Source organism: Pinus tabuliformis, chromosome 9 (assembly GCF_031772625.1).
Source record: "Pinus tabuliformis cultivar Carrire ecotype Pingquan chromosome 9, CPIR1, whole genome shotgun sequence".
In the NCBI taxonomy this organism is placed as follows: Eukaryota; Viridiplantae; Streptophyta; class Pinopsida; order Pinales; family Pinaceae; genus Pinus; species Pinus tabuliformis.
The window spans coordinates 315,189,569-315,210,033 of NC_142307.1; the positions used below are offsets into that span (position 1 = coordinate 315,189,569).

The following is a 20,465-nucleotide window of genomic DNA, read 5'->3' on the forward strand; positions in this document are numbered from 1 at the left end:
TGTGCCTATAATTTGAAATTTGGATTGGTGAAACAGCTGAGCAGTGAGAATTGCCTCAGAAACTTTGTGAGGAAGTTGTAGCATAAGCTTAGATATAGAACTAGCCTTCACTGTGTGTAGTTTATGATAAAAAGGAAAATTTGCAGAATTCAGAGAGGCTTTTAAATGATTTCACTGGTTTGATAGGCTTTGTGGGTAAAATGCAGCAGGAATGGGATTGATTTTGGCCAAAGGAGTATAATTTTACAGATGATTTTGATAGAGGGATTCAATGCATGGGTAGTTTAGAGCATCTGCCGGCAGAAACAAACTTAAAATGCGTTTTAATGGTAGAATTTGCAGAGAAGGGAAAATTTTCCGGGTTGCACTTGAACAAAGGGTTAATAAGTGGGTTAACAAGTAGAATTTCAGGTGTTCAAATGCCTTTTGGTTTGAATTTGCAGGTATTCAACCAAGTGTAATGGTGAAACTTCTAAAAAACAGGGTTCATAGGTCAGCTGTGGGTAAATACTTGTTTTTTTATGGTGCAGAGGGCAATTAGCAGGTTCAATGGCGAACTGAGGGGCCGGATTTGTAGGCGGAACTTGCTTGGTTGAGCAATCTGGAGTGGTGGCGACAATTCATCGTAAAAGCATGCAGGGCGCTCCAGCAGTGAACGAATAGAATAGAAACAAAACGGTCATTTTCACGCTTTTTTAACAAAATTTGGACATTTTGGCGTTTTTGGCACTTTTCGGGGATGACGTCAGCATGACGTATTTTGGCGCGCAGCGGGTACGGGACGGTGAGGTGGAAGCTGACGAGGATAGTGATGTGGCAGATGACACGTTGGCGGGGTGGTGATGTGAGCGGGTGATGTGGCAACAGTACAGGGCAGCGGCGGGCTGACACAGACGTGAGGTCATAGGTGACGGGGAGCTGACGTCAAGGGGAAGGTGGCGGGCTGTTTTTAGTTTCTCCCGCACCGCTCTTGGTCCCGGGTGGTATTGCAGAGGGGGCCTTCAATCATGCCGGGCGATTAATGCGTGGCGGGGGTACGGCAGCAAAAACGCCCATCCCCTGGATGCTAATCTCTGGTAGATCGGAGTGCCCGATATTGTCGCCCACTATTGGATTAAGCACTGTGAATCGGACGACGGTCAGGAGGTTGTAAGCTGCGAGCAACTTTAGGCGCGGGACCCGCGAAACATTATAATATTTATTAATATGGCGGGGGGTAAAAACTTTGGTTATACGGTTTTATATGGTATATACAACGTGGGCATGGTTATTTGTTCAACCATATATTAAATGAATCCCAAACAAAGATAAGTGCGCGGGGTTATAGAATGGTTTAGGAGGGGGGTTAACATAGCTGTTAACCTAACCGAGTGTTAGATTAATCCTAGGCAAATAGACGCGGAGGGGTTAATACAAGCCCCAAATGAACTTAGCATTTCCCCGAACTTTAGGTTATATGGCTATAGTGCCAAGGGGTGGGGAATTTTAGATTTTTAGGGTTTTTTTATATAGTTGTTTTGTATGATAGGGGTAGGAAAATGTTTTTAGGGAGCTAAATAAATAGAGTTAGAGGTTAATATGACCTTATGAATTGAAATTGTATGGGTGAATGCTAAGCATGTGGAGTGAGTTCTTTAGACATAAGAATATGAAAGGAGTATGGAGTAATGATTTTTACACAAGAAATGTGGCTTCTTTCCACTAAGTGGAGTCAAGATTCAACTCAGCATTTATCATGAAATGAAGTGAAACAGGACCCTTGCGCAGATCCCAAGCTCCTTGAGGGTGTGTTAGTAAAATATTTATGGGGAATGAAGGGGAAATTAGTCATGCTTCCATTGTTATGCAACCAAACAACTGCCATGGTACCAATGTTGTTGATGAGATGAGTCTTTCCTAACAAGACCAAAAGTGAGCACCCACCTCCTTCTGCAACCTCAAATTGCCTACCCAGCCTAATACACCTAACATTTTTTCTTCCTTTTGATTGGGGGCATTTTGAACTGGAAAACCCTGATTGTCTTCTTTTCTTTTGACTACCCTCCTATCTAAGTCTACCCTTATCTCTTCCAAGGGCCCAGATTAAGCAGTTGGGCTCCTTAATTTCTCTACCTATCTATCCATCTGTCAAGGTTGAACTGTTTGGACAGATATTCATTCTCTATTCTACAACAGGAAATTTAAACATGGCATGGTCCAGATTGAACTGTTGGGCCATCCATTAAGTGTGATAAGCAACAATATTTGCACATTGTAAACTTGCAAATGAGATAGCAGTGGCATTTTGACTAGCCACTTTCCCGGTCTTTTGATTTGGGGTTCATTTCTATCATTTTTTCTGACCAATTTATTCTTTTGCCCTTTGATTATTCTTTTAAGGCATACCCTCTTTACATTTTTTAATTTTCTTTTTATGTATACAAAATATGGAACCTTTGCAGCATGAAAAGATGAACATATTTGGCACTTCCTTGGTCAATCATGAAAAATGAAACCTATTGGTATAGGAACCTAACAAGTCATTACTTGGTTTAAAAGATAAAAACAGGGGACTATCTTAAATCAGCTTTTAGATGTACTCAGTTGTCATCGGTAGAGCCTCTGATGCCAGTAGGCATCCATAGCCTCGAAAAGGTTACCTTTTAACCCACAATGATTTAGTATCCCATCTAGATAAGAGTGAAAATTTTAAAGATAAGTTCATATTCATATACTTACTTTCTTTTTCTTTTTCTAAACAATTCTCTTTTCTTTAAAATTTTCATTTTTCTCTTGAAAGGCCATTGTCTTGGTTTGGTGACCAAAATTGGCAATGCCACTCACTAGTTGTAACTTTACTGAACAAGCTGGCTCTTGATGAGACCCATTATCTTTTGATTGATAAAATCTCAAGCCATTACTGTGTTTTGATATGCAGTATTGGTAATGTCAGCTAGTTATTTCCCTATGAACATGGTAAGTCAGCGCTTGATGAGACCTCTTATCCTTTAAGTTTAAGCATATTTTAGAATTACACTCTAAAAAGTGAAATATTACTAGATGGGGAGATTCCTTGACTTCTTAAGATGTTCTGGATGAAAATTATAGAGTTAAAGATGCTTTTCTGTAGAGAGTCCTTGCTTTGTTATATATACTTTTCTTAACTGATTATAGAATAAAGGTTCTTTTACAAAGTTGAGCTTCATCAAAGGGCAACTAATTTTGGTAGAGGACAAGCAATTTCAGAGAGATAGAACTTAGCTTATGTTTTGAATGTAAAAATTGTTTTCATAACAATCTCTACTTATACAAGTGAAAAGTCAAAATATAAAAGAGAATATTATTATAAACTCCAAAAGTAAATGCTACTGAAGTTTTATTTTCCTCAAAAAGTCAAAACAATAATATACAATGAATAGAAGAGGTTGTCTTCTATGAGTAATATTTTTTTCCAGGATTTTCCCATTAACAGGTAGAGAATCTCTCTTGCCTAATAGATCTTTCAATAAAAAGGTTGATGGGCCTACTTGTTCCACAATCTGAAACGGTTCAAGCCACATTCTTTGTAATTTGGTATGCTTACCTTTTTCCTCGTGTGCCTTATCCCATTTCAATACCAAGTCTCCGCGTTGGAAGGATTTTGAACATAAAGAATTTGCATCAAAAGAAGATTTGAATAACTGTTGATGATGTGCATGTGTGATTTTGGCCTTCTCCCTTTCTTTTTTGAGCTTAAGGATTTGTGATTGTCTCACTTGCATAGAGGAGGAAGGGGTTTCCTTAATAAATTGAACTAGGGCTAGAGAGGAATCGCTACATTTATAGGGAGGACAGATTCTTTCCCATACACCAAATTAAAAGGAGAAGTGCCTATTGAGGCCTTCTGTGTTATTCGATATTCCCATAGAGAAAATATTAAAGAATTGTGCTAGCTTTTCTTACATTGATCAATGGCTCGTTTAATAATTCTTATGATATTTTTTTTTGTAGATTCCACTAAGCCATTTCCCAGAGGATAATATTTAGTAGATTATTTAAGTTTAAAACCTCTTTTAAGAAGAAATTTTGTCATAACATTGCCTAAAAAATAAGATGCATTATAAAAAATGAGGGCAAAGACCAAATCTGGTAATAATAAACTAATCAATAAATTCAATGATGTTTCCAGAATTGGCTAGCTTTAGTGGAATTGCTTCCACCCACTTTGTGAAGTAATCAGTTGTTGTAAGGATATATTAATGTTGCTTTGAAGAGTGAGGAATGTTCTCACCTATTATATCCAGTCCCCATTGTTCAAATGTATGTTCAATGTTGACTGGTTGCAATGGTAATGCGGGTTTCCTCTGTCTCCCAGTAGCTGTTTGACAAACTTTACTTTTCCAAACATAATCATGTGCATCTTTAAACAAGGTTGGCCAATAATAGCCAGTGTGCAAGATTTTATGTGCAGTTGTGTCCCCTCCAAACTGTCCACCGACTGGTCCATCAGGGAGTTCTTGCAAAACCTTTTCCGCCTCATATTTTTCGAGACATATAAGAAAAATAGAATCATAATTTATTCTAAACAATACACCATTGATGATTTGGTACTATCTAGCTTTTAGCCTCAAAACCCTTTTTCTTTTGTAACTTAGTTGCGTATGGGGCATGCCCATTTCTCAAATAAAAGACGATATCAACATATCTAGATTTAGTGTCATTGAGGCTTACCTGGTATACTTGTATATCATCACTTGAACCTTGTAGTGCTACTAAGTTGGTGGTGAGCTCCAATATTGCAGCAATAATGCTGCAACTCCTCGGGCTCCCTACTTTACTTTTACCAACCCGGTAGTTTGTAACAAACTTGGAAGCGACGGTGTTGTATGCACAAGTAATAGCTCTTACTGTAGGCTGTCACTTGATCAGCTGGCGCAAGTTCGCTAGGAGCTTAAGCCAACTTCTATGAATTCTTAGAAGAAGCTTCTAACTATGATGAAAGAAATCTAACTCGAAAGAGGCTATTCTACTTGCAAAAAAAGAAGGAAAACTGAAATGTAAAGCAAACACTAGCAAACCCTAATCTACCCACTAACCCTACTATTGCAGGAAAAGAGATCAAAATTGATGAAATGAGTGCCATTAACTATTGAAAAGGTAAATTTCATTTATTCAAGCTACTTTTGAAAAGAAACGAGAAGGAAACATCTTTTGGTACTTTTGAGTGTTTTTATGTGAAATTATTATGCTTGTGATTTATCTGGTTATGACTCTGCAAAGGTTTGGTGGCAAAGGAAGATGGAGTTGGCTTTTGTAGAGAGTGAGGAAGGTGTGGAGAGGTCCTAAGAAGCCCCTAGTACCCTTCTGAATACTTCCATTGAGACTAGACTTCGAAAAATCACTCATAGGAAGTTCTATAGGAGGCTGCAGGGGATCTACAGGAGGTTCTACAGGAGGATCTACAAGAGGAGGCCGAGAGCTATTTTTGGAGTTTTGAAAGTGGAAAAATGATGGGAAAAGGGAACTAAAGGATGGATGAAGGTGTTAAGGTGTCTAGAATTTGTCAAAGAAGATCAAGAACGAATGTGATGGATGGATTTGTTCAAATGGCAAGAAAACAACTTTATGGAAAAACGTAGAAATTAGTGCAGATTGGCGAAATGTTGCGAATGAGATGGGAAATCTATGAGGAGTGAGCCGGTGTTGGTTGTTGCATGGATGGATGGTGATCTGGAAGGTCTTGCAATGGATCTGCACAAAAACGGATCAAAGGAAGAACTACTATACCATGAAACATAGCTTTTTCTATCTTGACCTAATTTCTGACCTACAAACAGAAAAATGTTGAACAATCACTTATGAACAGAAAATCATGTGGAGAACTATGGTAAAAGAACAAGAAATGATCTAAGCAAGTGAATCTGAACTAGTATCAACTTTTCCAAATTGAGTTATCACACTAGTAGTTGCATGGAAGAGCAAAAACTGTGTTTTTGGTGGCAGCAGTAGTGCCTTGACCTTGGGACCATCCACATATAGGAAATTTTTTTCTTGGTATTTTCATCTAGACTAACTATTCCCTTTCCTTTAATTTGTTCTAAAGAATTATTTCCGAATGTGAGATCACCTTTGCTTTTCTATTTTAGAAACAAGAATTTACTCTTGTCCCCAATAATATGCTTAGAGAAACCAATATCTAAACACCATTTTATTTCTATTCATGTGCACATAAAGAAATTCCACACTCCTCAACTTTCTCAGTCTTATGTTTCAGCCTCTTCATGTCTCCATTAATTATTCGAAGATTTATTTTCTAGCTACACAAACAAACTTTTTTTTCATGCATTTTCCTTATGTCCAAAGTTATTACATTTAAAAAAATAAATTTCATTTAGAAAGGGGGTGAGAGGAGAATTTTTCATGCCCATCAAATGAATTTCTAGACCTAGGATTTTGATTATATAGATATTAAATTTTCATATATTTCAACTTTGACACTTCTATGGTTAATGGATTTATGTCCAAAATTGTGACATGAAAAACAATGTCCATAAAATAATTTTGGGTACCTGATATTTGAGAATTAATAATCTTGAACAAATCGATTGTACCTTAGTTTTCCTATTTGTTGATTTACATATCTTTGTGGAGGAATATTTGAAAATTTTAAAACTTTATCCATTGCTAAGTGCTTATGTGACTTATATTTCATTTATCATCACTAGTGTTTCCTTTTAATTCCATTGCAAATCTTTTGATACCTTTGAACCTGAGACTAACCTTTCCTTTAAAATATTCTTATGTTTCTTGGTGTCCCAGACCTACCTTATTTGTTAGAAAGAATTGACTATTCATAATGTTGTTTAGTTTCTTTGTTCCTTCAACAATGTTTTTGTCTAATTCCATCTCAATTTCAGACTTATCAAGGTTTGTTCTCAGAGCTAATGTTTGCTTCTAAACTATGGTAGTTATTTCCCAATCAATGGTTAATCCATTCAAAACCTCTTCTTCCCTTTTTTCATCATCAAGCTTGAGTTTAAGAGGCAAAATTTCCCATTTATATATTTTTATAATCATTTTCTCCCGTTTCTTGGTCAATTATTGTTTCAATAGGTTACTTTCATCTTCTAACTTATTACTGTTATTTTTCTTTTCTTCTAATTGTTGTGCCAGATTTTCTTCACTCTTATTAGCTTCCTCAAAATTTTTACTTTGATAAACAAACACTTCATCGCCAGAGTTGTACATACCTTCTTTATCTCACAACAACTTCTCTTTTATTTTGTTTTTCTTCCTTCAAGTCATATTAATTCATAAGAGCATTGATGAGCTCCCCTTCAAGATCTACTACACTTTCGTCTTCTTCTTCCTTGAGGTTTGATTCGTTCTTAGATTTAGATTTAGATTCTAATGCCATGAGTAAGAATTCATCAACCTCATCTTTTGGAGACTCTTGCCTATTTCCTTCTAATGCAAAACTACCCTCTTTGGAGTAGAGCCCATTTTTTCTTGAAAGGATTCTTCTTATGAGATTTTTGAGCTTTATCTCTAGGATTTTGATCCTTTTCCTTTCTTGTCTTATCTCAATAAGGAAACTTGGAGGAAAATTTCCCAAACCTTCCATATTCAAAGAATTGGAATGGTATATTTCCCTTATACTTTCCTAAACCACATTTTAGCTTTCTACCAAACTAAGCCAACTCTTGATCAAATTCATAGTTGGAACATTCTTGGTGATATTTGTGTTCCTTAGTCTTCATTGAGGCTTTAAATTATACCTCCTTTTGCTCAACCTTCTCTTTTTCTATTCTCATTGTTAGCCTCTCTCATAAAACAATAATAAATCCAAAAATTAATTAATTAATTAATTATTCCAAGTTAGGAATTTGTGCCTAACTCTTGGGTTGTTCCTCTAAGATAGGAGTTAGTTTAGGTAACTCCTATATTGGTGTGTGTCTGGTGAGAAATTATCTCAACCAAAGGAGAAATTATCTCAACCAAAAGTGTCTAAGATAGCACGCACTATCTTGAGAACACTATCTCTCATCTATTTATTTGTAACACTATATTCAATTATTTTAATGAATGAAAATGTGAGAGAGAATACCTGAGGCTGAAGCCTTTTTCCGCCAATATTTTGTGTCTGGTTTTTATGTGTGATTTATCTATTTGTCTGAGTTAATTTCATTTTCAATATGTGGTATCAGAGCCAGAAAGATATCTGTTTTGAATTTGCAAAGTTATATGTGCATAGACTGTGCGTGAGAAACTAATTTGAATGCAGGAATTTAATGGAAAAGAGAGGAAAATTATCAATGGAAATTTAACACATTGATAGAGGATCGAGTAATCTAGGCAGAGCGTAGTCTAAAGCGAAGAGCTCGATTAAAGGCGTTATCGTTAGCATTAAAGCTAGCCATCACAAAGATATTGAAGTGGAGTAAAAGATACTTTTAAAGCTCGTTGAGAGTGTTGCCATCAATGTAGGAAAGTCAATAAATAATGTGCAGCACACAGCGGTGAACGCAGGAAGACCAGAGCCAAATTCATATTCATAAGACCTGAGTTCAAGTTTGTGAGAGTTGTGGCATCACTTTGAAGGAGTCAACAAGCACCCAGCCAGTGAAAGCAGATCGACGTGATGATAGAAGTGAATCAACATCGATCAATAGCGTTAAACTTATGTTGATAGCAGCACTGGCAAAGTAATGCTAATTGACAAGAAACCAATGTTGATGAAGGAGGGCGAGACCCCACCAGCATGTTAAATCCACGGGTAAAGGTAAAATCGATGGTATATTTGTTTGAGGTCTGTGTTGATGAGATTAATTGTATGCTGTGAGATTGTTATGATAGCAAATAGAAGGGATGGTGGCTTAACATTCATATTCGATGCCAAGAGTTTAATTCAAATTACAAACAGTTTTTGAAATTGGATTGTTCACTGTAATTTAGATTTTCGGAATGGTTTGATGTGGTTAATAAATTCAAGCATAAGGTAGAGTTTATACCTAAGGTAAGGAGCATTAATCCCATTGTTGACCATCAAACCACATGGAAGGAAGTTTATGTAATTAAACAGAGCTACAATTTGAATTATTGTTATATGTAATTAGTGGACATGGGAATCAAGTTGCAAATAAAGAAGCAAGGGACAAATTTGTTTTATCATTGAAGAGAGTGATTATGGGATTTTAATAAAGTTAAGAACTGATGTAAACCAAGCTTCACGAAATATTGTGTAGCTATTGCGCTTGCAATGAAATTGTAGGACTATTTAATTTTCCTACCTCATAATGTGTGAGTTTTGACATTTGCGTGAATGGCAATTGTGTGGATTTGGGTGAATGGAAACAACTCTTTTTGAAGATTCAATTTGTTTTTAGAATTGTAGAGAATGTATGTTTGATGGAGATCGGACTTTGAATCCAAAAGATGATCGCACATGATTACCATGGAACTATGTTTTTGAGATTGGAGATGACTTTATGAAATGGATATAAATGTAAGTGTCCAAAACTTTTGTAATGTGGAGCAATAAGTGATTTTGTGAAGGATTGATTTTCCTTTCTCTGTAAGTTTGAAGTGATCGATTTTTCAAAAGAAAGCTCATTGTTGTAGGAGGTTGAGTCAGTTTTTTGAATGCATTTGCTTCCAAAATTTGCGAGCGTCAGATTCTCATTGTTTGAGAAAGCTTCAGTGGCATTGTTGTAAAAGATGAAAGATTGATGACTTTATTACTTAATAAAGACATATTTTTTGTGGTGATTGTGTCCTAGATCCGCCCGAAATTGAATAAGGGGATCTTAGGTACACGAAGAGTGTGTTGATGATGGTGCATGCTTCATGTTGTTGCCTTTTGATTTGTGTCTAGTTTTGACACATAAATGATCTCATTTAACACACATAAAGTTCAATGCAAGCAATCACAACACTTGTAACAAAATAGTTGCAAGGAAGGATAATTAAGCGCAACACATAGCTGCAAGATCAACACTACAACAAATAATCAAAGTTTTCAACATCGGCATTCTACCTCAACAAACAAATTCACTCAATACAATCAAGTTCATGAATCTGCAGACTCCAGCATTTCAAAGCAAAGTCTACATCACTACAATCAAGTTAATGAATTTCTAAACTTCAATGTTTTAGCGCACAGTCTACATCAACATTATTGAACTTGTAATCAAACTCAAATTACATTGAATTGTAAGGGTGCATTCTCGGTTGAAACCGACACCCAAGTCTTGAATTGAGTCAAATTGAATTCATTGTAGTGAGTCATTAACATCATTGTAAGCTTTTCTTGGGTGCATTTTCAACAGTGTTCGACACCCTTCCTTTAAGCAGAATCAAATGAATGCACAAATTTTTAACTCTTAAGCAAACAAGCAACAAGTTCACATCTCCTGCAAGCAAGTGTGAGTATTCATTCAAGCACTTTGCGTCAAAACAGTACAAAGTTCAAATCTTCAAGCGAGCCAGAGTGAAGTTCATTGCAACAACCATCAAAGCAACCAAACAAGTTCAACTCTAACACCAATCAAGCAAGTGGAGATCGACATCAAGTGAGTGTGGCTATTCATTCAAGTGAGCGTGAAGTCATCAAGTAAGGCAAGTGAGCATTCATGCAAACACGATCGTCATCAAGCGCGCGTGAATTCCAGAGTTTAAGCAAGAAATTTCTACAACTCTAGCAAGTGTTCCCAGCAAGTGCAATAAACAATAAATCAAGCGAGCGTGCCATTCAAGTCCAATAGCAAGCGAGCCTGTCATTCAAGTAAAAAAATCAATTGAAACAGTTCAAAGCACGACATCTATGACAAGAGAGCCTGATTTCAAGTGAGCAAGTTCAGATGGCGCAACATATTCAGTGGTTAAACATTCTTCACAGTTTGATCATCTCCAGTGATGAAGACATGGTGCACATCAGCAAAGAAACTCTTGTTGATCTTTCATGGCATCTACAACATATACATGAAACCATTGAGTTTCTTCAACTAGAGTCACAACTACAAAGAGATGAGCTGAAACAAAAGAGTGCTTCTTCCAAGTCATTCAACCATACAGATGAAGATAAAGATGTTGATTCCAAATCACTCATCCAAACAACTTCAAGTGTTGAAGTTGTTGATGATCAAATTCAAATTTCTTCCAAACCCATCATTAAGCCCTGGGAAGAAATTCAAAATAACAAGAATCGACGAGGCTTAGGATATGTCAATGACGACACCAATTTACATATCCTAGATTATTCCAAGCCAATTAAGTTCGTGAGTGCAGGATTTCTTGAACAACTCCCCTCAGTAGGTTCTGAGAAAGTTGCAGACAAACATAATTGCACGCAACTTGAAATTGAAGTCCAACCGAAATGTTCTCATTGTTAAAGAACTGGTCATATGGAAGATCAATGTTTTGATCTCCATCCTTGTTGCCATTGTGGCAAGCCCAATCATTCCTCAGAAAAATGTCGCACTCAATAAAAATCAGCCAGATTGAAGATACATTATGAATGGATTGATCCTTGGGAATGGTCATCCACAGTCAAAATATTGTCTCAGTTCCACAACCGACGACAATCACACATAGTACAGCCAACAATGAACTGATGATGGTACTCTCATGCAATTGAACGAGGGAGTACAACACTGAAACTCTCCTACACCTGAAGGGGGGGAGTTCAAATATATTTTGGAGAATATTGTCTCTCCTTTCAACTGACAAAGGGGGGAAAATGTCAATGAAATTGACAAGTGGTTGTCAGACTGAAAGTCTCGACAACATCAGCGAAGCAGCCAGTGGGAATCTTCATGAACCAGTGGGCATTTGTCATCAGCAGTGAGCATCAGCAAATTCGCGACGATCGACAGGGAAAGCAACAGTGAGCAGCTTTCATCATAGCAAAAGCAACATTGAGTTGTTTTTTGACATCTTCAGCCAATGGGTGATCATCATCTGCAAATATGCTAGTGGGCGTTCATCAAATTGTGTCAGTGGACATCGGATGCTGTTTTCAAGAAAAGGATAGTTGGATCCTTTTGCGGCTTGGCACATGATGGAGTTGTCAAGCATCATTTAGAGATGAATCAGTCATGCAGCTGACTCAGTCTCTTCATATTGTAGTTTCTTCAGCATCCAGATTTGGTGGTTTTTTCAGGCAATATTTTTGAGGATCAACATGAGAACTTGGAAGATGGTTCCTCGTTCTTATTTTGGATTTATCATTGAAGGGGGGAATGTTAGCCTCTCTCATAAAACAATAATAAATCCAAAAATAAATAAATTAATTAAATATTCCAAGTTAGGAATTTGTGCCTAGCTCTTGGGTTGTTCCTCTAAGATAGGAGTTAGTTTAGGTAACTCCTATATTGGTGTGTGTCTGGTGAGAAATTATCTCAACCAGAGGAGAAATTATCTCAACCAAAAGTGTCTAAGATAGCACGCACTATCTTGAGAACACTATCTCTCATCTATTTATTTGTAACACTATATTCAATTATTTTAATGAATGAAAATGTGAGAGAGAATACCTGAGGCTGAAGCATTTTTCCACCAATATTTTGTGTATCGTTTTTATGTGTGATTTATCTATTTGTCTGAGTTAATTTCATTTTCAATACTCATCTCATAGGAAGTGAGAGTTCCATGTAGCTACTTCATTAAAAGAGACTTTAAGTTTGACATCTCTTATGTAGATGAGATCTTAGAATTGAATCTCATAGGAAGAGATACCAATACCTTTTGGAAAACTACTTCATTCATGAGTTCTTCTCCAAATCCTCTAATCATATTTTCTACCTCATCAATCTAAGAAAATATTCAGGTATATTTTCTTCTTTATTCATTCTTAAGCTCTCACACCTCATTCTAATGGCTTGAAGTTTGGCTTGCTTAACTTTCTTATCTCCTTTATAACTATTCTAGAGCTTGTAACATACTTCCTTCGTTCACTTACATTGAATTACTTTTATAAGGTCATATTGATTAAGACCACAAAGAATTGCACTCTTTGCCTTTTCATTGTTCCCATCAACATTTTTATCATTGCATTTGTAGGAGTGATTTATGGGACAATATAATCAACTAATACAAAACTCCAAACATCTACAGCTAGGGACATGCGATAGGCTTCCATACTGACTTTCCAAAATACATAATTTGTACCATCAAGGACTGGTATCTTACTTGAGTAAGCATGCAGAATTTCTGGTTTAGCCATAATGCCCTATCAATTTACCTTTTAGTGGTAAAGTTATTCCTAAAGGAACTTGTGTCTGATACCAATTTTTGGGATCATGATTTATGTTACACTAGAACTCACAGGTGTTAGTAAACAAGCACATTTCTAGAGCTAACGGATCCTCGAGCGATGGTTAAGCACATGTCATGAAACACACAGGGAGCATTGCCAAGTACAATAAGGGGAGCTATAATTTTACCATGATTGTTCACAATTATTTTGCAGTATCATTTATTTCCTAAAAATCCCCTTAAAATCTAAGTGTTTCAGGATGGGGCTAGTCATGGATATTCAAAGCTAGGAGTCCAAAAGGCACCTTTGGAATGCTTTATAAATAATTGGTCATCTCGAAGGAGTTTCAATGACTTATCAGCATTCTCTATGTGTAATTCCCATGCTTTATTGTAGACCATAATATCATCAAAGAAGACTAGCAAAACTTGCATAGAGAGGCTTTGAAAATTTTCTTCATGAGGCTCTAGAAGGTTGACGAAGTGTAATAAAGATTGAAAGTAATCACAAAAAACACATATTGACCTTGATATGTTTATTATTGAAAAACTTCTCTCCATGCTTTTCATCTAGAAGATCATTAATAATTAGGACACTTGTGCTAGGTTCCTTCCTTCTTTAATATCAAGACTCCTACTCATGAGTAAGGGCTTGTAGTAGGTTGTATGACCTCCACCTTCAATAGTTCTTGAGTGATATTTTCTCTTATATTAGTTTGTGCAAAATGGTGTTAATAATAATCTACATTTTATGGTTGAATTCCTGGGATCAAGGGAATGTTATGTTAGTGCTCTCTTTAAGAATGGATAAACTTAGTCTTTGGTGTTTGAAAGACTTGATGATTTTTGTGAAGGAAAAATTGAAAATTTAAGTGTATTTCTTATTTCAAATTATGGATTATCCATAAATTATATGGAATTAAATTGGAAAATAATTCTAGAGTGGCCTTTATTTAATAATTTTTTGATACTATGGGCCTTGACTGTTTCAAGGGACCTTACCAAAATCCATTGAAGGGTGTATACATGTACCCCTTTAAAGAAATCTATATATATTTCTTTGAAACAGATTATGAGTGATCCCAATGTGCATAGACACTCTACCCCAAATATTATATCATAACCACCTATATCAATGGAAAATAATGGGATTTGAGTTGATAGTCTCCGATATAGAGTTTGACATTTTGACATTTTCCCCCACAGTTCATTATACCTCAATTGGGGATCATGATTTAAAATTTGTGTCCTAGGTATTAAAAGCAATGGGTTTATTCTACCACTCTCTTATGAATGAAAATATGAGTACCACCATTATCAATGAGGACTACAACATTATGGAACTTGATGTGGCCTATGAAGTTAAAATGTGTGATAATGCACATATAGAGATTAGGGTTTCCTCATGGGGAAGTGGAGGTTCAATATGTGCCTAAGCTTGAGTGCTGGTGTATACAACCTATAATGATGATGTCTATTTAGTAGTTATGAATTTGGGTATGGCCTGAGCGATCACAACAATTTGGAACAATTTATTTTCTTTAAACCTATGAATTAAAGCATATTTTTCTTTAAACCTTTACAGCTTCATCTATTTTTTCTAACCTTGAGTATCTTCAAAATGAGGCTTCCTTCCATGTAACAAAACTATTCAGTTGCAAGGAGGTTGTAAAATCCAGAGATGGAAATTACAAATTCACCACTAATGACAGGAATATTAAGGCATGGGATATCAAAAACACGAGTTATGGATGGAACTCATATTCATTATTTATCGAGGGAGGAATACATAAAGAGCCAATTGTTTATCTAGGGATGGGAATCATAAACAATAGAGATGGAAGTCCTAAGAAAATGCACCAGCAGCCTGCATGAATTTGTGTTTGTTAATTATCCAAATGCTTAATGCACCTGTTATTTATCTATGCATGGGAATCACAAATGCACTAGGTCTTAACTTAATCAAAAATTATCATTCATTAGCTTGAATCAAGTCTCTTGCGACTCCAAAATGTTTACCATCATCAAATGGAAAAAATTTCAACAAGTAATTGTGAAAAATCTAAGGTATGGGTGATGAAATGGAGTGGCCTCAAGGGTTCTAAAGCATCTGAGACCTTCACTCGCTTGATTTTAATGGATCTGAGCAATTTACAACAATTTATAATGAATTAAAGTAGTTTGAATTATGTCCCTAACAAGAACATGAGAGTTTCGCCCAACTATAAACTCATATTTACTTTGAATGGCATTTTCTCACTTGAATCACTCTCAAGTTTCAATGCCCATACTTGCTAACATAGCCATCAATTATAGGGATAAAAATAACCATAAAAGAGGCTTGTCAAGTCTTGCAGCACATCCCTATGATACTAGCATGAAAGCCCATAACTAAATTGTTTGTCCATCTAACTGAACTATAAAACTTACCATTTTCCAAGAGTACAACAACTCCTGACAAATGAAAAAAATTACACACAAATGTCTAACCATTTGACATGGAAACTATAGGCACTGGTACAAGTACATTTATTCAACAGAGTTCTGCGATTTTAAGCATATTTGATTCTCTTTTATGTATACTATTCTAGTAAAAAAAAAAAATTTTTTAGAGGGGTAATTTAATGGCTTTTTTTATTGCTTAAATTTCTGCACAATATGCTTTTATATTTTACTTTGATTATTTTATGAAGGATGTATCAAATTTGTATTTTAGTTGGGATTATATATGAAATTAAAATGTCACCACTTATCATTCATATATAAATTAAAATACACTATAAATAGATTTTAATTACTTTTTAGAAAAAAAAAATATTAATTAATAATGAGGCATAGTTGAGCATTTCTTGAGTTGCCTGGTCTACACCGAAAAACTCGTTGTCTCGTGCAATAAAAATTGGTCATCACTCCTGTAGTCGTTTCATCCACAACCAAAAGCGAACAGATCCACAAGCTCCCAGCCCAGGCCACGAAGCTGAACCAGATCAGAAAAAGCGGGAAGGAAGGATGTGCTCGACGGGTATCTCGCTACCCCAATGGCAAAAAAGAGAAGAATGAATTGGAAAATGTGGATCTGGTATGCAAGAATGGCAACCGGAGAGCCTTGACGAGCACAGGCCGAGCGGGTAGCAGGAATGGTGCGTATACAAATTGAAGAGCGAGGGTTTGTGCAGATAGCTCTTCTGCATCTTTCCAGATCCAAGGTCGAAGGGGATTCAATGACTTTACAGCCTATTTCACCAGTTGGTCTGAAGAAAACTCAGTCCCCCCACCCTCCTGGGACTGGTCTCAAACTACCCTGCCATCGCTGGAGGTCACGTCCGCATTTGGAGAGGGCGATGCACACCAACTGATCACTCCTAAGGATGACTATGAAATAGATGTCGCAGAGCAGATCGATGTAGCCCATAAGGGCAGAAACCTGTATGTGCTCGACTCTGGGGCGCTGGAGCAGATCAATTTCTGTGGAAACAAACACCATGCCCTAGATCAGAGGCTGCTTGGAAATGCATGGGAACCGAAATGGATTCTATCCTCTCAACGAGGAATATCGGCCATCCATGGACCTAGATCGACCTCCCTCACAATGGGAGGGTGTATTAATCTCAGATCTGCCACTAATCGAATAGATCTAGCACTAAGTAGATAGAACAGCCCACACCAAGCATAGATCTGGAGGCATTTACTCACAAAGGCTCCCTTCCACTCTGGATCACAGCCCTAGATCGTAGATTTGATTGAGGGACACACACCTGTCACGATAGATCTGGAAGCATCTACTCCTAAAGTGCCCAAGGATAAAAAAGTACCCTCTTTATCAAATCCATGGAAGGGAACACACTATGCGTTAGGATAGGGAGTTGGGAGGAAATAAAAACACTTAAACAGAGGATACAAGAAAGGATAGGCATCGCATCGTGCAAACAACTCCTGATCTACACAGGAAAAGTACTGCAGGAGGAGCACAAATGAAAAGAATACGGCATAGGCAACGACTCAACCATCTACCTCAGCATAAGACTACGTGGAGGACGTCCATGCATGAGCTCAAATGGACCTTTGTCCTTCAAAGACGTAATGAAAGGGAAGAAGGAATCGCAAGCATAAACAGAACTGCAAGCTACAATCCCTGGAGCCTACATCACCGAGCAGATAGCACAGAACCCTGCAACAAAAATTGTTGTACCTGAGGTAAATGAAATACATGATGATTATTTATCTAAAGCAGTGATATGTAGGTTCAATGGATTTTGGCCCAAGCCAGAAGCCCTTCGTCAATGGATTTAGTCCATATGGATAGAAAACTGCGATATCCACCTTTGTTCAAAAGGGTTTTTTTATTGTCAAATTCGATATAGTAAAAGACAAGGAATATGCACTGAACAAGGGACCATGGTTCTAGGGTAATGCTGGACTGTTTATGACATCTTGGTTCCTAGAATTTGACCCCAACACTATGGTGGTTTCCAAAATGCCCGTGTGGGTAAAATTATATAACCTTTCCCTACACTTTTGGCACATCAAAGTATTAGCAGGCATTGGCAACACTTTGGGGAAATTCTTAAAAGTAGACAGTGAATGCCTCTCCAAGGAAATCTATACTTTTGCCAGGATCTGTGTGGAGGTTGATCTCAGCTAGGGATTACCAAACCACATCCTCTTACTCCACAATGAAAAGAAATGGGCTCAGGCGCTTGATTATGAAAACACAGCTTTCAGATGCCGCATATGACATCAAACTAGCCATCTACAAAGTGTGTGCCCACAAAACAAAAAAGACAGGAAAATAAGACAGCCACCAAAGCCGAAAGGATGGCAATTTTCAGCCACATGGACAGATGACAAAGAAGAGGAAGAAAACACAGATGATATCAAGATATTACAAGAAGCAGAATATCGAGGAAATAATCTAGAACATAGGGAAAAAGCATCCTACACAGCCCACAGAATGGTGAAAAACAGATGGGGTCTGCAATAGTGAAAACCAATCCCCAGCAGCAAAGTGAGAAACTCATCCCAAGACAAGAAATTTGAGGCAACAAGCAAGCACACTCTACAGAAAGCTCAGATTCTGAAAAAGAAATTTCGGCTATCACAAACGAAGCACACAGGGCCATTGTAATAGCCACGCCCAACAATAAAGGTTGGCAGAAAGTGGAGAAAAAGAAAGGTAGGAAAGCATAGATAGATTGTAAATCATTTTAGATCTTGTTGCATCAGGACAAGTTTTGATAAAACATATGCTCTTTCAGCATCTACAATATGTAATTTTACTCAATATGAATAAAATTACGATTTTTCCATGGGAAAAAAAGTATTAATTAATAATATAATATAAATGATAGATTTTATAATCCATTCATCTTAATTGAGTTGAAATGATTGTTTCCAACATTGGTTATTCTATGTTTTCAGTGTTTTCTTAAAAATATATCAAATTAATGTTTTTGGTTTAAAATATATATATATATATATATATATATATATATATATATATATATATATAATTTAAATTATAGAAAGAAATTATATATAGAGAAAGATATTAAATAATTATATATAAATATGTACAACTTAATATATAATAAAAATTCATAAAACTAAAATATCATTTTTTATAATATTTATTTAAATTTAAATATATAAATACATACACCATATGGCATATATGTAGACTAATAAATATTTTATAAAAAATTTCCCATTTAAAAAAATTTAGTTCTTTCTTTGCACTTTTGAAATAATTACTATTGAAATAATTACTATGGAATTTAGAAATTTACACGTACCAAATGAATAAAAGTTTGTACGTGTTACCGATCGTTAGGCTTGTTTTTATCCTTCCAAGTTAGATCAACCTGTTAGGAACCTGGTATGGTTGCTGTCAATTAATATCCGTTAAAGATTAGCGTGCCAAATTGTAATCAGAGTTTCTGCCAAAGATGTACTCAGAAATATATTTATATGATTGATTCGGTAAATATTTTAATCAAAATGACACAGATTGTGAATGAACGTGTCAAATATATCATAAACTGCCAAAACAATTTGTTACAGTGCCATCTCGTGATAGCAGAGTGAATACGAGTTGGGTTGGATTACAACCTACACTAAGAGGTGTATGAAGTTTGCTATAGAGCTGATGATGATCATGAGATGAGAGGACCTCCCTTGAGGTATTCAGTCAAGGCCAGTGCAACGAGGCCAATCATGGCAAAACGCCCATTCAACATCTCTGCCCCAGAAGACATTATTTCCTGTGATTTGCTCTCTTTGGACACTCCCTTGAACATGGGTATCAAAGAAGCAAGCGTGAAGAGAAGCACGCTTCCAATAAACAGTGGAACTCCTCCGCTGGCCAGTTGGGCGGCGAGGTCTTTCCCGCTCGCTATCTCCACCCCGACAGCTGAGATGAATCCGAGCATGGCGAGTCTCCCATTTATGGTTTCTGGGGCTGGCCCACTGAAAGCAAACACGTCCTTAAAGTTTGTTCTCACCTGCATTATTATTCATGTCAATTCAATTTAGTTCAGTGCATGGGCAGTGCAGTGCATGTTAATGTTAAAATTGGCGCTTGCATAATCGCTTACCGTCTCAGGAGGGGTAGAAGGCGATTGCCTTGACTCCTTCGGCTGTGGATCCACATGACCCAAATTAAGTTAAATATAGAATAACATAAAACCTTCTATTCGTGGATACGGAGACAACGACAGAATTACTAACCCCTGCCATGCATTTTACTCGAAGCTGCCTGCTGGTTGTTGACCTCTCCGCTGGCCTCCGTTGCAGGAGCGATGCTCCATTCATCGCCATTACTGATGCATTTACAGCGGCCATGATCGCAATATAATAATGAACACTATGTATGAGAACGAATCTAATTTATATGGACTTTGAGAACAAGAAGATAATGAACATATGAAATAACTAAAGAAGAATAGCCACTAATGATCTGTTATGAGACTCCAGGGCTGGTTATTGTGATATATATAAGGGTGTGGAGGCCATATGGAAAAGCTACCGGCATTCATTGAACGGTAAACGCTTAGCCAAGTCGAGGTTTCTCTTCCTCGGACTATGTTTCCACGTGGTTGGATAAAAATTGAGACGTAGATCCTCGAACAACCGGCGCACCGCACTTGTATAAATCGTTTCCAACTAATGAAATAATAATTTCACTCTGACACATGGTTCAAATGGTACGTGCTAAATAAATGAAAATAAATGTAGTTTATTATCCAACTTTTCCC

At 36.6% G+C, this 20,465-nt stretch overlaps 1 protein-coding gene across 1 annotated transcript; it reads right to left on the bottom strand.

The window, feature by feature from the left end:
• Positions 1-19,235: 19,235 nt before the first annotated feature.
• LOC149148476 (early light-induced protein, chloroplastic-like) lies at positions 19,236-20,158 on the bottom strand. The gene is made up of 3 exons (XM_089444291.1): positions 19,939-20,158; positions 19,806-19,847; positions 19,236-19,712 (listed from the first exon to the last, which is right to left on the bottom strand). The coding sequence occupies exons 1-3, from the start codon at positions 20,050-20,052 to the stop codon at positions 19,365-19,367; spliced, it is 504 nt and encodes a 167-aa protein (XP_089300417.1). The 5' UTR covers positions 20,053-20,158; the 3' UTR covers positions 19,236-19,364.
• Positions 20,159-20,465: the final 307 nt, after the last annotated feature.

Bases quoted from the DNA above. Each gene is read 5' to 3' on its own strand.
- LOC149148476 (XM_089444291.1), bottom strand. From the start codon at position 20,052: ATGGCCGCTGTAAATGCATCAGTAATGGCGATGAATGGAGCATCGCTC. The intron at 19,848-19,938 runs GTTAGTAATTCT...GTGGATCCACAG, and splicing joins GAGTAAAATGCATGGCAGGG to CCGAAGGAGTCAAGGCAATC. The intron at 19,713-19,805 runs GTAAGCGATTAT...ATAATAATGCAG, and splicing joins CTTCTACCCCTCCTGAGACG to GTGAGAACAAACTTTAAGGA.